Consider the following 18,066-nt stretch of genomic DNA (forward strand, 5'->3'; position numbering starts at 1 on the left):
CTTGGTCTCATCAGATCAGAGAATCTTATTTCTCATAGTCTGGAGTCCTTCATGCGTTTTTTGGCAAACTCTACGTTTCATATGTCTTGCACTGAGGAGAGGCTTCCATAGGGCCACTCTGCCATAAAGCCCCGACTGGTGGAGGGCTGCAGTGATAGTTGACTTTGTAGAACTTTCTCCCATCTCCCTACTGCATCTCTGGAGCTCAGTCACAGTGATCAAGGTTCTTCTCCCACGATTGCTCAGTTTGGCTGGACGGGCAGGTCAAGGAAGGATTCTGGTCGTCCCAAACTTCTTCCATTTAAGGATTATTGTGGTCACTGTGCTCTTAGGAACCTTGAGTGCTGCAGAAATTCTTTTGTAACCTTGGCCAGAGCTGTACCTTGCCACAATTCTGTCTCTGAGCTCCTTGGGCGGTTCCTTCAACCTCATGATTCTCATTTGCTCTGACACGCACTGTGCGCTGTAAGGTCTCATCTAGACAGGTGTGTGCCTTTCCTAATCAAGTCCAATCAGTTTCATTAAACACAGCTGGACTCCAATGAAGGCGCAGAACCATTTCAAGTAGGATCAGAAGGAATGGACAGCATGTGAGTTAAATATAAGTGTCATAGCAAAAGGTCTGAAATATGACCATGTGGTATTTCAATTTTTCTTTTTTAATAAATTTGTAAAAAAATTCTACATTTCTGGTTTTTTCTGTCAAGATGGGGTGCTGAGTGTACATTAATGAGAAATAAAATGAACTTTTTGGATTTTAGCAAATGACTGCAATGAAACAGAGGTCTGAATACTTTCCGTACCCACTGTACATAAAACATAAAATATCTAAGAAACCAACCATATCCAAGCAATAAGTGATAGATATCAGTCCTATCAAGAAATTAACTTTAAATTTCCTAGATTTTTGGACCAATTTCTATTTAGTCAAGGGAAATGTCATGAAAATTAAAGGATTTAGTATGACTTTTGAGTTTTTTAACATTAAAAATGACTGCAATCATGCAATTTAAGCACTTGGAAAACTGTGAGCACCTGCAAATATAAACTTTCATTTACACCATGTGTCAAACTCAAGGCCCGGGGGCCAAATCCAGCCCTTTGAAGCATCCAAATTGGCCCGCATGGGCAAGTAAAAATGGCTGATAAAACAGTGTAAATTGCCAAACAATTTAGTTGTGGATATCTCAGCATGGTTGCAAAGGGGCGTAAAATATCTGGCAAATTTCCACGGGAATTTAAACTCAGGAATTTTTGCCAGTAATTGAAAAATAGAAACTTTGAATGGGAATTATTTATTGAAATTAAGCAGAAATTGCGAGTAATTTTAAATCACTGTCATATCCAAACATAAATATTGGCATCCATGCAAAAATGATACATTTTTAAAAAACACATTTCAACAGATTTATTTGGAAGTAGAACTTATTTATTCAAGTGGATTGCAGGGGTTCACAGTTTTCTCATGTTTGTATGACATGATAGAAGTCACTTTCACTCTCAAATTATGAAAGAAACCAAATTTTTAAAAAATCCTGCTCAATCTTCAAGTTATTTGCCAAAATTTCCCCAAATTAAATAAACGCGTACAGTGCCAGTCGGAAGTACAGTATGTATTCATATAGTGCGGCTTAAGTAGAGTTGTCAGTTATGGCCAAATGAGTATGTGTTTGAAGGTTGGATGTACAAAGAGGTGTACATACTCTGTAGTATTATAAAGGGGTAAATTTGCGGGTGCAAAATAAAATAGCGTGTGCAATTTCCCTGGTTTAATTCTATGGGACATGATAAATGTGTTTGTTTTACTCATTTTTATATATTTTTTGGTGTATTTATAATGTACTTTTTTTGGAGTCATTATGTGTATTTTTGTTTAAAATCCTGCTCAATCCTCAAGGCATTTGCCAAAATTTCCCCAAATTAAATAAATATAGTCACTACCTGTCACCTATTGCTTAGATATTGTCGGTGCTTTCTATACTGCATATGTTTTTATGGTTTATACATGAAAATGCAAAAGCATTAATGTTGAAATTGTTCAGTTTCCCACCTCTGCATATCAAACTTATCTGTATTTGGCCGATGAACCAGAATGAGTTTGACACCCCTGATTTACACAATGATTCATGTCATTTTTTACTTTCTTCTGTGGGCCGTGTTGGATGCACCAAAAGGGACGGATTTGGCCCCTGGGCCTTGAGTTTGACATCTTTAACCCTTGATCTTGATTGATTTTCAGTAATAACTGATAGAGGTGAATTCCTGTTGTAAATAAGTGTACATTAAAGACTTTATGATGTCACTCTCTCACCTTCCTTGTTTCCCTCTATCTCAAAGTCATCAGGCAGCAGACTATCCTGCCTGTTCCCCAGCGTAAAGGACAGCAGTGCCAGGAGGACGGCATCTAAAATACTGATGATAGCCAGGATGTAGGCCCAGCGCACCGTGCAGTTTCCCAGGGTGTACTTCCCCGTCCTCTGGCCACACATCCTCTTCACCTCTTCAGCGTCCCACCCGTCTGGGTAAATCATGCAGCCAATCACCATCAACACACCTACAGAGAAATTAGTCAAAAATAGGAAATGTAAGTACTTTTTGTTTATAATGATAAAGTCCTTTTGCTTCACATGTATATCAACTCTCAAAAAAAACAACTGAAATATGATTTGACCATTTTATTTCTAAAGTCTTTCAGGAATCAGATATTAAATAAACAGTATAAACACCATTCTGTAATATTTAGGTGTTAGACTTTGAATTGTATGAGTGATAAAAAAAAAAGTTTCTTGTAGTTTTATTTAAATTACTACGGTGCAATACGTTTTTAATACGTTTTTGAATTTTAAAAACAGTTGGTTTCACTGTAACAAACTGTAACCAGATGAGAAAAAAGCATCACTGTGATGTTATTATTAATAATACTATTATTATTTTAACATTGACATGTTAATGTTGCCACACTGTTATATAACTAAGTATAAAAACGTATTTTATGGGGCATATGATGAATTTATGTAAAACAAAAATAACCACATTTTAAAACGGAATAACCGAAGAACGAAGGGTACACGGATAAAAATGCTACATATATGGTTCTGATATAATTTTTCTTCTTTAATGTTAAATAAATATCTCAAGTGGACTTCCAGACACTTGTCATTCAGTATTCCTGTTTATTTACATGAACAGACGCTGCTTATTGTGGGGAGTTAGTATAAATCAACCCGTGCTAAACCCCCAGCAAAACAACCTTCTTCAACCCAATTCTTATCGTCTTAAAACCAGCATCACTACTATAGCGCTGCCCTTTCATTATCATTTCATTTCCTGATATAAAGTTCATCATTGTTTCTTTCCTCGTGTGGCTTTCTCTCCTTGACTCCTCGCTTTGCCGAGCAACCATGTAAACAACGCAGGTTCCATACCGCTCTCGGGATACTTCTGCGTCTTATTCGTTGGTGTTTTATTGCGGTTGGCTCCACATTCCGGAAGCATGTACAAATTTGGGTGGCAGCAGGGGTTGCAAGGCTTTGTTGTCGCATGGCATTTGCTAGTTATGGCACCATCCCCGTGCAGGAAATGGTGGCATGAACAAACAGATGTGCTATGTGAATTTCAAAATAAAAGCATATCTTAAAGATGACGATGTTTATCGATGTTTTCATTGTGCATCGCTGTGATTGGATCGTTAATTAATTAATCGATGTATCGATATGGATCGATGTATTGTTACACCACTACTATGTACGTGTCAGTCACAATAGAAAATAAATTTTTTTGGCACTTTTGTATGAGTTCCGTGTAGGTTTAGATCAGTTACTCAACCCAGCAACACATGATTGTATTACATGTAACCAAAACCCCACCCGAGGTGTCGAGTCAGACTGAAATGGGATCTCTTCTTGCCTTTCAGCGTGAGGAACAACATGTTCAGAGCAAACACACACACACACACACACACACACACACACACACACACACACACACACACACACACACACACACACACCTGAAACCAGAGCTGTGAAGGTGGCATGTCGGACAGATTACTACCTTACACCTACACCTGACTCACAGGATACGTAACTCAGGAGACAATAGGAAGCCTCTGCCATCACTCCCAGTCACAGGTCACTATTGTATTGGCTTTAGACTGGTGATCAATAACTAAATAAATGGAAATCTATTTAATAAAACGAAAAAAATCTGGATTAATACTATAGGAAGCTCGAGCTACAGTAACCTGGACATAAACACATTAAACAATGACACAATATAGATAGTTTGCAAAATTGAGATTGAAACTGGTTACCAACATAATATAAATAGACATGATATAATCACCTAAATGGCTGAAAGCCTGAGGTCACATTTCGGAAAAACCTTGATCAAGTTTGACAGGTATAGTGGATGGATGGATAAATATGATCATTTATACAATCATTTTATATTAAGAGCAGAGACTCCCTGATCATCGTTCACAATGTGATTTTAGACCTTTCCAGGTAAAAACTCTACTTTAACTCCCAAATCCGAACCTTTACTCACTGAAATGAAGATGATTATTCTAACCACATACCTCAGCTACTACAGGTTTAGTCAAGTACAGAGAAGCAGGAACTCTAATTTTAGTTATGACTCAAAGTTTTTCACCATATGTGAGGGTTGGAATGCAGAGCGATTGATGAAAAAAGCCATATGTTTTTTTTATTTATTGTAAAAACCATTTAATCTCACCAACATGAAACATAAGACCTTGTTAAACTACCTCACTCCTCAATGCATTCTCGCTTGGAAATTGATATATGGTTATTTTGTGGTAACTTTTTTTTTTTTAAAGAATTTAACAACTTCAAAAATCAGAATCTGTTGTAGAAGCAAAAATTCAACTTTTTGGGAAAATGTAATTTGACAGTTTAATAAACATACCACTTGTTTTTTATATTAGTACTTTAAATACAGCTAGATACCATTTACGTGTTCTCACAAGTTAAAAAGGAAAATTAAATAAATTGTATTTCATACCATTTTGTACTTGTAAAGGTGAAATTTCTAATTTTTGATATTTGCAATTATATCACATTGTTTAGTATTTGGATATATGGTATCGTGACGTGCAAATCGTGAATCGTATTGTCAGATTCATGGCATTGCACACCCCTAGCATTTAGTGATTTCTTGTAATAAGAACGTAAATCTTCCTGGTGAAGTAGAAGCTCAGTTTGAATATTTGGTACAAATAATGATAATAATTTGTAGATTGGTGCAGTTTATTTCATCCAGTGTGTACAAGTGACATTTCTTTATCAGGCTTACCTGAGGCCAACTGCATCCACGCACAGATCTTAAAGACATTCCCTGCATTGCAGAAGAAGAACAGGCTAAAGCACACCATGGTGCCCACAATCAGCAGCATGGAGGACCCCACCATGAACATGGCCGTCCTGAACGCTGGAGACGGGATGGAGTTGAAGTCCAGGATGCTGCCTTTGCACGTGAGCTCAGAGGTGAGTGCGTTGCCGATGCAGTAGTGAAAGAGGCCAAAGTAACCGGCCTGAGGCGTGTTAACGCTGTCCCCGATCCAGAAAGGCTGGATGAAGACCACCACGGTGATGATGACGAAGCAGATGGTAAAGACGGCCCACATGACGCCAATGGCGCGGGAGTTTCTCACATAGTTGGTGTGGTAGATCTTTGCAGCCTCCTGAGCTGGAAGCAGGTCCATTTTAATGTATTTACTGAGCTACTGTAGTGACCTCAAGACACACACTAACACACACACACACCTGTCTGTCAGCACTGAATGACTCGGCTTAGGATTCAGCACCACGGACAGCGCTGCATCTCTAATTAATGACCTGTCGTCATAGGATTAGGACACCTGACAAAGTAGGAGAAGTCACTATATCAACGCAGACTGACAATAGAGAGCATAAAGCTGTTGTTTATCTAGTCTTTATTCTATTTCAATTAAACCAAATGAGTGCATCTTGTAATGCTTTAAACCTATACAGCAATTTTGATAATCCACAAAATAAATGCATAAATAAATGCTGTAAATATTAATTTGAAGTTTTTCTGAGAGTTTTATAATTTAACTTGTCGAATAGTCACACAATGTGACAATCGGCTCTTTGTAAATTAATGTTATCTATTCTTTTTAAAGCTAAATGCATTTTTTTTTTAAACTGTAAGAGATAAAAATCAATTTATCATCTCTATCATCCTTCTTTATTTCAATCTCATTTCAATCATTTTTAAAAACTAAGACACAATTAGTATTCACAAGATAAAAGCATATACATATAAAACAGATAAAAAGCTGTTATTATAAGAGACAACTGTATCAATGTCGCCACAAAGATGACTGATAACACATAGAGCTTTGACAGTGATTTGTCAACAGCTGGATGATGGAATTATGACAATTCCTTTCGACAGATACATTAAGACATTAAGTTTCTCATAAAAGCCTGAAAAGTGTTCACTTTTATAAAACAAAGTCACTCTCTTGCACTGGTTCATCAAGGCTTTTTAAAGGTCCAATATCATGCTATTTTTCACCCATCTCTCTTTGTTCTCAGAAACCCAAAAACATAGTATTTGAGGTTTATTTTCCCAAACTTGCCTGTTTTCCAGAGTTTTAGCCTCTGAAAAGTCACTTTCTGAGCAACTCTACACAAACAGGCTGATTTGCGGCCTACTTATGCATATTCATGAGTGGGCGTGTCTACAGACGGGACACTGACTTCCTCCTCCCTGGCAGAGGACGGCCCGCCCTCCTCCCACCCACTACGTAGCTGAGCTCATGCTGCTTTATAAACACCAGACAGAGCGTGGGGGCGGGGCGTTCACCGGTACATACATAGACTGTAGAAAATACATACATAGCACTGCGCGAAGGACGCTGAAATGCTCACCTTTGTGGGCGTGTCTGTCAGTAATTCATTGCATTTCTACACCCAACCATTACTGAGTAAATTATTATTATTATTTTTTAAATGACCAACGGACATTGTGAAACTACAAAAAATGAAAAGACCCGACAACAATCAAATGCATCACGTCATAGCCGACCAACCAGATAAAACGTAACCTACCCTGACTCCCTCTTCCCTGTTCCCTTCGCCCTCATCTAGGTGTAACACTACCCTCTCTTTTTATATTCTCCCTTTAATGAAGTGTTTCTTACCCTTCCTTGGGGAGGGCTGGTGATGGTCACATTTATGCAATAAAATAAATTAATGTATTTAATTGCAAAAACAAAACACTTCATGTTGTGTTGACCTTTGATGCAGACATGGCACAAAAAACCCCCAAAAAACAAAAAACGGATTAAACGTAATGCACGGCGCCAAAACAGCGTTGACGGCTGGTTATTTTCCATTAATGCTCAGTCACTTTCTTCAGTTCAGGTTGGGGTTTCTACCTATGTTATTACCCACATGGCACATTTATTGAAAAAAGAATTGTACATTACATACAGATGCCTTTGTGGAAAATAAATTAAGCTCCAATTGTGTAAGATTTTTAAGTTTATACTGTACATGATATGTTTACTGTATGCAAGGGAACCGTGGCAAGATTTATTACCAAAAATGAACCTGGGGGGTGAAAGTAACTTTTACCTTGAGTACTAAATGAGCTCATTTTTACTTGTACTTGAATATTTTATGGATGACTTACTTGCACTCGAGAACAATTTCAATCAAGTAACAGTACTTCTACTTGAGTAGAATACATCAGTACTTTTTTACACCTGTGCTAATGCTTATATTGGAAAAACAAACCCGAGCAGAAGGAATTGACGTTATTGTGGCGGTAGGGGTTGCTTAGAAAACATCACATGTGAAACGTGAGCACTGAATGAATGCATGTGGGCAGCATTAAACCTTCCAGCTCACTTCTGTTTCCAGAAAAACATGCTGGTTAATGAGGCTTACTGCCAATGCTGAGAACCATGAACTGCTGGGGAATTCAGAGTGCAATGTTCTCTGCCACGCTCTGCTGTTCAGGAGGTTGTTACTCTGCCTTAATTTCTCCTCCGTGAGCTAATTGGTTACATCACCCCCATAAAGCAGGGATACATAAAAACATAGTTATAGGTTTGATGTTTTAAGACTTTAATTTTTTACTCCGTTGTGGTCTGATTTTGTTTTTCATGTTTAATCTGGGAAAATAACAATAGCTCTAGGCTCTGATAGACGCAGCCGGACCTTGGCACCTGTGCACTTCAGTCGGTTTTGATACTGAAAAAGCCAAAGGTTCCTGTGCACCAAACATTGTGAGACTTTAATCAGCATCGAGCTGGTTTGTGGTGCCAATCCAGGGGGACCCCTGTCAGCTCTCTGCAGATCAGGAGCCACAATCAGCTGCTGGTGGGGCTGCTAACAGACAGGAAACACCAGCTCTGTTTGAAAGTCACATTAAAGAGGGAGGGAGGGAGCCGCAGAGGAGACATTGCAGTTCAGATAAAAAAGGCTAATCAAACCCTGTCTGTGCAGAGGAAAAATGGGTGAGAGCTGCCTGTGAGAGGTGCACTAATGAGAGCTAATCTCAGAAAGCGGTGACAGCCAGTGAACGCCGTCCTGTCAACATTTCAACAAGTGTACAGATTCTGCTGCAGAGCTTTGAAGAGGAAACACGGTTGGAAACCAAATGGTTGGAGAAAGACTCTGACTTTATGCTTTGAGACACTTCCACTGCCCTTATTTTATATGTATGCATCAAACACGGTATTACACTGTTGATATATTGTCAACAGAGGAGGGTGATGGTGGTGATGCATATACCTTTATATCTACTGTATGTGACCCAAGCATTTTAAACAAGAGACAGTCAATATCCAAAGGTCTCAATCGCTGCCAGAAAATGCAGTCATGCTAAAAAATTATTCAAAGTTCATGCACAGATAGGGAGATTCTTTTGAAGAATGTCATGACGACGACGTGATTAGACTGGCATGAATTATCAATGTCTACTTTTGCATTCTATTTGCAGAGTGGCAATTATTTGCACTTTAGATCGGTAATATGTGTCTTTTTTCAAGTTTGTTTTTTTTAATATTAACTTGAAAATGTATGCACAAGGATGCCTAGAGTTAGTCAAGTACAAGCATGGTTATTTCATTATTTTTTTCAGTCCTTTTTCCTTTAAAAAAAAAAAAAAAAAAAAAAATGTCCTGAATTGTTATTGTGAGCCATTATAGCCAGTGTTGGGGTTCAATTATAATTGTAATTTCCTAATTTATCATTTATCACAACTGTGTCCTAATTGTAATTTTAATAATCAGTTGCTGTTGTAATCCTAATTGGATTGTAATTGAGCTCAGATAATTGACTTTGTAATTGTAATTGGCATGGAAGTTCTATAATTTATTTAATCACAAACCTGTGGAACCATGTAGCAGTTCTATGTCTTACACATATAACAATCAATAAAATGTGTTTCATGTCAACTTTTCCCACTACCTGTCTATTTTACCATTTTTTACGCCCACATCAAAATATTAATATCAATATTTTAATGATTAAGGAAGACAAATTGGAGGATAGACAAAATGTTTAGTGTGTTTTACAACTGATTTAAAACATTGGTCAAAACCGACCCATTATGACACACGTGGAAGTTTATGTTTTAAAACTTTTATGTGCTTATTTATTAAACCATCAGTAATTGTGATTAATTGAATTCGAAATTTAGTAATTGAAAATGTATTTGTAACTGACTTTAAGGAGGAACTTTAAGTTAAATTAAGTTGTAATTTATCATGGGTAATTGAAGATGTAGTTATAGTTGAAAAATGTAATTGACCCCCTATCGTGAGCCCAGTATCGTATATTGTCTCATTTTGTAACATTTGTATATTGTCCCACCCTAACATTTTACATACATGCCTCACCCTGGGTTGAAACCACATGAAGGTTAATAATAAGAATAATTATAATCATTGACAGTTACTGAGATTTATCATAAACCACCATTTTATCCCAAACCAAACAATATAAAATAATGATATTCTCTGCCTTCTCGTGGTCCAATCAACCCACTCATGGAACAACAACAGTTCAGATGTGTTTCAGTGTTTCTGACTTCCTGTCCACTCATACACTATGTGCCACATGAAGATCATCATTTCGCTCTTCTTTCTGCACCAACATATGGCTGATGTGTTCCGACAGCAGCAGCTCCGTGTGTGTGTGAGGTGAGGAGGAGTAACAGTGTCAACGTCAGAGTTTGTCAGGAATGAATGTGTATGAATGGATCTGGTCACAAGTCATTAAACCTTCCCTGGTCTTCTGTTCTATTGGAGCGTTCTACTTCTTGGCTTTATCATATTTCTCTCCATAATCCAATATGAGGTGTGTGAGCTGTTATAAAATGGCCTGTGGCACTTCTAATAACCTCGGCAGCTATATTACGTTTATGGCCAACTTTCATCAAATGAACGACGCGGCTGGTTTGGTGATGTGATTAATGTCTGCTGGAGAGAAGGAGAGCAAAGTACATCATAATGCTTTCCAGATATCTGTCAGATATTCTGTCATCATTGTGTTGGTTCTGCTGTAATGCTTTTCAATGGGACTTGGCTTTCCTTAATCCTGTATGAGCCTGTCTGCATGTGTAAAATATTCTGCTCTCTGGCTTTGACTGAGCATCATACCTGACCTATTAATATTATTATTATTATTATTAGATGCAACGATCAGATGTGTAAAGAGCACTGATATTTCCTACTTAAGGAGAAGTGCTGCTACTTGATTGAAATTGTACTCAAGTACGAGTAAGTCGTACATAAAATACTGAAGTAGGGTAGGACGATGTGTGGGATGGGGAAGAGTCGACTGTTTTATGGTGAGAGTGAGATGCGATGTTACAGTTGTGTATATTGAGTTGAACATTTATGAAGGAAATAAACTCCATTTAATGCTGCTTTGGCGCTGTGCTATGACGTGATGCATTTGATTGTTGTCTGGGGATTTCATTTTTTTGTAGTTTCACAATGTCCGTTGATCAAATGTTGATCGATTTATGTAGTTTTCAAACAAAAAGAATGATTGACTCAGTAACAATTATGTGTAGAAATGTAACAAACTACTTTACTTATTTTAAAACATACTTAACTACAAGTAAAATGACTGATTTAGAATTGTACTCAAAAAAGCACAAGTACCCATAAAAGCAACTCAATTACAGTAACGTGAGTACTTGTACTGTCACCTCCGGCAACGGTTGCTCCATCAGCGTATTAACCTTTGTGTTTGTTTGCATGTCAGGGTTTTAACTCAGCCAGTGATTTCTTTCATGACCGTCTCAAAGGAGAACACGGTCCACTGCTGCTGGTCTGAGGAGAATAATAAGATATAGTTAGTATTCTGCTTCATAAAGCTCTCCCATCAGTATGCAGGGAGATTATTCCAGAAGGGCAAACTGTCTCTGAGTGTATTTCTAATTTCTCCTAATTTACCTCCTTTTTCCTCTCACTAGGGCTGTGTGTATTGTGTCTCTCTAAACACCCCCTGGTGCGGCATCAGTAACCTTGACCCTGCAGTAAATATCTAAGACTATGATGATGAGACATGTGAGTGTAGAGCTGGTGGTAGGAAAGGGTTGCAGTCACATTATTTATTTATTTTTTTTTGCTTCCACACATTTCTCTTTTTTCTCCTTGGTAATGTCACCCCCTCTTCATTATGGCACAGTGGCCTCGTGGATGCTCCTCCAACAAGCTCACAGGGTGATTTACACTTATCACATCTCTGTTAGGAGTCAGTGTGATACGGCAGCCCAGAGCGAGAACAGCTTGTTATTTCAGGATGAGAGAGAGAGAGAGAGAGAGAGAGAGAGAGAGAGAGAGAGAGAGAGAGAGAGAGAGAGAGAGAGAGAGAGGTGGGGGACTCGCACACCTTTAGGAGTCTGCTAGATACTAGGGATGCATGATATTGGTTTTCTTTCCGATATCTGATATTCCAAAGTGTGGGGGTATGAGCCCCCCTCAGAGACCATATAAACCACACGTGTCAAAATCAAGGTTCTGGCCAAAATCTGGCCCTTTAGACCAGTGTTTCTCAAATGGGGTTACGTACTAGAGAGAGAGAGGCTGTCTCCGAATTGTCCCTCCTATCTCCTTTCCGACCCACTTCTCCTTAACCCCGTGGATGACGTCACAGGGTTAAGGAGAGGTGTTAGGAGAGGAGTAAGAGACGCACTTCAACTATGTGACGTAATAATCTGACGACCGCGAAGGTTAGTGACGTCTGCCGTGGTGAAAAAACTACACATTTCCAAAAATGGACTAAAAACACATTTATAAGAACTTCCTCTGATTTAATCTAAAAAAATCACAAGGTTTGAATGTAAATCAATGTAAAAGAGGCTACCAGACTACGAGGAACAATAGTGAAACTAAACACTCACCTTCCACTCTAATATGAATTATTATGTTGAATGAAACATAATGTGGCTAAAAATGTCTCTGATCCCTTTTTTATGTCAGTTATAATCTGATAATATCTATTACATATAATAACATATGATGATGATTTATTTAAAGTTGTTCAGGGCAAATTATTGCATAGGTAATTAACATGATCTCCGTCCCTCGTCAGTCATCGTGAGTTTCCGTAGGCGCTCGGGCGTGCGTGTCCCTTTAAATGTTGTCGCCGCAAGGATTTGTGGGTCAGCATTATCTTGTCTCCTTTGGTAAAGGATGCATCAGTGTTTCCTAGGCTAAAGGAGAGTAAAAAAAAAAACAAGTATTACGCCTCCTTTCCTGAGCTTAAAGAGAAGTTGGACGCTCTTTATCATGGCCACCACTTAAACACTTCCACGGGTTAAGGAACAGTGGATAGGAAAGGACATAGGAAGGACTATTCGGAGAGAGAGAGAGATTAACAATTTAAAGCATTAAAAATATGTTTTTTTTTTTTTTTTACTTAGTTAAAAATTATAATCATGTCAAATATTACCAGCAACTCACAAAACAACAAGAAAAACACACAAGATAAGAGAACAATGTGCTGAATAATAAAAAGAACAGACAAGCAACAACAAAATACACAAAATGACACCAAAACACACACACACACACACACTCACTAACTATTACCAGCAACACACAAAACGACAACAAAGACACACTAAATGAGAGAAACTTACACAAGATTACTACAAAATACACAAATATAACAGAGAAACATACACAACAACACCACACACACACACACACACACACACACACACACACACACACACACACACACACACACACACACACACACACACACACACACACACACACACACACACACACACACACACACACACACACACAGCGAATAATATCAACAATACACAAAAACGACAACGAAAATCCAAAAATATACTGAATAATAAAAAGAACAAACAACAAAATACAATTACATAAAATGAAAATGCACACAAAATGATGATAGAAATGATCTTGGTTGAACATGAACTGATAACACACGGGTTAGTGTTGGTCCCACACCAGGTGTGAGACTACTTCATATTTGGCAACCGAAATGATTTCGACAACCCTGATGTAGACAGTGGCGAGGTATCGTCAGTATCGGCTGATATCGACATTGATAACGTGCAAATAATGTCATGCATCTTTACCATATACATAAATATACATAGATATTATAATGTTTCCCACTGTAAACTTTCCAAGACAAAAATTTTATGAAGAAAATCAGAAAAAAGAAAAGAAAGAAAAAAGAAAGTAATTTTTTTTTTTTTTCGCTTTCATTATCCAAGATTGTCCAAGAGGGGGCAGTAAATGTGTTGGAAGTGGAGATTCAGTTTTAATAGTAATATTATGTTAAAAAAAATACAATAAAGCAGCAAGAATACTGATCAATTAATGAGAAATAAACAAACAACAAAGAAAAAAGAGTTTACCTTAACTTTGTGCATTTGCATTACAAATGTTTTGCAGTCGTGTGTGTGTGTGTGTGTGTGTGTGTGTGTAGTTCATCTGTTAAGCTTTTGATGTTGGAACATGCCTCAGATACATTTGATCATTCCCTTATGGATTATTGTTCTTTGAGCAGATCTGGCATCCTTCCTTTTTTATTGCATAATTACACACACCTTCAGTCTCGCAGATTTGGTATTCAAACCCTAAAAAACAGCCTCTCCTTGTCTGTCCTCATCAGTCAGCTCTGTGAATAACGTCTGTATTTCTTGCACCTCTTGCTGATACCTCTGTGTGTGTGAGCATAACATAAAGACTGAGGTGGGCCATCATTCACAGTCCCCTCTGACTGGCAGATTCCCAGTGAGAACACACAGCTGTTATTGGTGCAGTGACACAGGCCTCGTCTGGGAGCTCACACGCTGCATAAGATATCAGGTTGTGCAAGGGCACGCGTGACAAGGAGCCACATTCATCTCAAGGGGGTGATACGCACTGTTCGTCTCTTCTTAGAACTGCTGCTCTCACTGTTTTAACAGGAGAGACTCAGGATTGAGCGACGGGGACTATCCTAGTAGTAGCCCATCATTGCAGACATGTAGTTCAAAGACTTTATAAATGCTCTTAATAGTGGAATTTTCTCTGCCCTAAAAAGTCAAACATATTCTCCTTTAGAGTGAACCTGCCTTCAGCTATCTATGCAAGTGATGCTCCTGCTGTTATGTAACCTTCTGGGTGGAGTTGAGAAAAAGGAGGAAACTCCCTCCCAACCCCACCACCTTCCTTCCCCAGCCCAGTCCACCCAATAACAAAGGGTTTCGTGTCACTGGCTTCCCTTACCATTCACCTTAGACTTACCTTAGACTGCTTATTCTTCTTTACTGGCACCGGCAGACCCCCGCTACCCTGTGAGACAGGAACAAGTGGGTTTGAAAATGGATGGATGGATGCTTATTCTTCAGAGAAGGGCAACAATTATCATAGCCGGGGGCCACAAAAATGTGATTTTCTAATTCATGAAGGGCCTCATGACCAACATTCGTGTCAGCATTTAGAATAATAGCAAATCTGGACATTTATACAGGAAAGAATAATAGAATTTTTAGTTGGTCTTAAGGGTGAACTTTATAGTTTTTTTTGTTAAAGGCTGCACAAATATAAAACATATATTCCAGTCACAAATAGCTCTCATGAAACAATAAATACATAGCAGCCCGTCTAATAATCCACCCAATACAATGTTAATGTATCTAGTAAAGACACATTACATACATTAATATTATGTTTAACACTTGAATTATGGACAGGAATGGCAGCTTTAACTGTCCAAAGGCAGCTGTGGCTACAGATGTAGTTTACCTCCACCACCGAGTGAATATTGTTTTCTGTCTGCGCTTCTAATTTCTGCTCAGAAAATACATTTCCAGTTCATTTATTTCATTTATTTATATATTTTTTGAGCAATTTAATAGAAACGGAAAAGCTTTTGTCGTATGTATTGTGTACATAATTTTTTCCATTTGTTGCCTACATGACTAATATACATGATATGCATTTAACATAAATATTGTACATAAACATAAATACATATACTGCTCGAAAGGGAGTTGGATGAAGTAGCACGTATTATCCCCATTTTTCAAAATGTATGTTCCTGACATCAATTAATATTATGTACATACACAAGGCTGATAGACATGCATATGTCCACAAAATCTTTGATGACAATAAACCATGTTAGATCTTATCGCTCTTCCTCAGCTATATACTCACACTGAGAACATAGATTGTTTTTACATTGATATAAATATATGAAAACTTTTCCATTGCTTGTGTTTATCCCCCAGGCTGTTCCACAGTTTGACACCACACACACATGTAGACATGCAAAAACTTTTACTTGTTGCTCTGATAGTTTTAATTTCCCATTCCCCTTAGATGTACATGAATTAAAAGACCACTGTGCATGTATTATCAATAAATGAGTGTAACATACACATATAAAACAATCATTAGCAGGAGGAACAAAGGTTAGCTAAGGGAAGCAGCTGACAGGAAGAGTAAAGTACAGGGTTAAAACTAGGGATCAGTATGTTGTAGTTATTTTACTTCCTGCAGCATTAACTTCTACTTCACTGCTAATGTTTTGCAGCATGGATCTCATTGACATACTTTCTGACCAGTTATAGCGCTCCATTTAAAATGATTTCAGCACTGATTTACTTACTCTGTATTTACATACACAATCTTTTCCGTTTTATCTCTTGGCACATGTCTGAGGAGCTTTTATGTATCTATTTAACCCCTCCCAACAAAAAAACAAAAACATAACAAAATCAACAACAAGGACATTTTCAGATCGTGACTGTATTGAGCCTCATTTGAAGTTACTGGGAGAGCAGAGATAACACTGGGGAAATCTTATTTACAGCTGGAGTTGTTTTTTTTTTTTTTTTTTTTTTTTTTTTTTCACAAGGTGAAGCACATAAAAGCTTGGATGGGTTTGTTGATTTAAATTCATACAGCAGTGGATAAAAAAAGAAAAAAAATGTGAAAACAAGAGAACAAAAATATGACCTTAAGACGCCTCTCTTGTTTGTTGCTTTGTACAAACCACTGGACGTTGTCATTGGTCACTTTGATAAGAAAACAGGGAAATCAACTGTGGAATAGGTTAAAGCGATGCTACGTCATAACTGCTCGCTGTCATGCAGATCTCAGTTCTATTCAAAGGTCCTTAGCTAATCTAGGTCAGGACTCACTGGTGTGGCTTTTCTAACATTTCATGCTTTCACTTTAATGTTTGTTTCTTCTGTCTGGTAAACAGTTCACAGCATGCTTCTTTCTATGACTTGTTTTATACACATAAAGTCCTTTTGCGTGTCTTTTCAGTGTTGTTGGCCTTCTTTCATTGAATTATTGAAGAATATTGTGCAGCCTATATTTAAATCTCGGGCGCTTTTTATGCTTGTTTTTGCAGTGACGTTATCATGAACAGACTCCATGAAACATGATCCCTTCTATCAGGGGTGATTACATTTCAGTACAATGGATTGTTTGTCTGATGACAGCTTCTCTGATGCCCTTGAATGACTCACTTATCTTTGTTGTTGTAGAAATAAATAAAAGAACAGACACATAACTGTAAGCAGTGAAAACTGAGCACACTTTTTAAAATTTCGATATCACACAAAAATATAGAGCAACAGGAATATGGAGATGCATTTAAGTAGCAGCCTGTCATTTAGACTTACAGTGACACATAATAAATGAAATACGCGTGTCTCTAAAAATGAGGCGTGGTGTCGAGATTCGGGAAGTCGGGCTTTCATCACAGATGACGTTAGCGGTAATAAATAAACGGGTGCCATCTTGAAATGTGGGAAAATTACTCATCCGTGTCCTGTATGTCCGATTAAAAAAAGGCTTTTTTAAAATACGGGAGTGATTTATATCTCTGTATTCTTATAAAATGGCATACAATTTGGAAGACACACTACCAGAAGATGCAATGATAGAAGGTCAAGTTAAAGCAGAACTAAAACAATATTTCACCTTAATAAATCCTTCTCATAGTCTCAATGAGGGCAATACAAGTGTTTATGGGGTGATTGGGGGGTCTTACATCACCCCCTGCTGTCTCTGGCCAGAAAACAGCACTTTCAACTTTCCTGCCTCCGACCCGGTGGCAAGACCTACTGCTCAATATAAACAAATGCTAGATTATGACCAGCCCCATTGCTGCACATGGTTGTCTACAAATTAGCTTTTCTTAAACTTATATCATGACGGAGCCAGCAAAAAAAGGCATAGAAGACCTTTGTTGGAGCAACTCCATGCAGTGACAGCTCAGCAGCAGCACACAGCAAACACACACACTGTCATCGTGGCAACAGGCACGCACGCACAATCGCAACCCTGCGCTCCATCAGGCAGCACACACACAAATATCTATCTATCTATCTATCTATCTATCTATCTATCTATCTATCTATCTATCTATCTATCTATCTATCTATCTATCTATCTATCTATCTATCTATCTATCTATCTATCTATCCATCCATCCATCCATCCATCCATCCATCCATCCATCTATCCATCTATTTTCAGAGCCGCTTTGT

The 18,066-nt window shown here is 38.0% G+C and overlaps 1 protein-coding gene across 1 annotated transcript; it reads right to left on the minus strand.

Moving 5' to 3' along the window:
* Window positions 1-2,291: 2,291 nt before the first annotated feature.
* lhfpl5b (LHFPL tetraspan subfamily member 5b) lies at window positions 2,292-5,785 on the minus strand. The gene is made up of 2 exons (XM_028452807.1): window positions 5,317-5,785; window positions 2,292-2,554 (listed from the first exon to the last, which is right to left on the minus strand). Exons 1-2 carry the CDS (start codon window positions 5,723-5,725, stop codon window positions 2,292-2,294), a joined length of 672 nt encoding a protein of 223 aa, XP_028308608.1. The 5' UTR covers window positions 5,726-5,785.
* Between the last annotated feature and the right edge of the window lie 12,281 nt (window positions 5,786-18,066).

Source organism: Gouania willdenowi, chromosome 7 (assembly GCF_900634775.1).
Source record: "Gouania willdenowi chromosome 7, fGouWil2.1, whole genome shotgun sequence".
In the NCBI taxonomy this organism is placed as follows: domain Eukaryota; kingdom Metazoa; phylum Chordata; class Actinopteri; order Blenniiformes; family Gobiesocidae; genus Gouania; species Gouania willdenowi.

Excerpts from the sequence above, each read along its gene's own strand:
- lhfpl5b (XM_028452807.1), bottom strand. The coding sequence starts at position 5,725 with ATGGACCTGCTTCCAGCTCAGGAGGCTGCAAAGATCTACCACACCAAC. Across the intron at positions 2,555-5,316 it reads GTGGATGCAGTTGGCCTCAG|GTGTGTTGATGGTGATTGGC; the intron begins GTAAGCCTGATA and ends ATTTCTCTGTAG.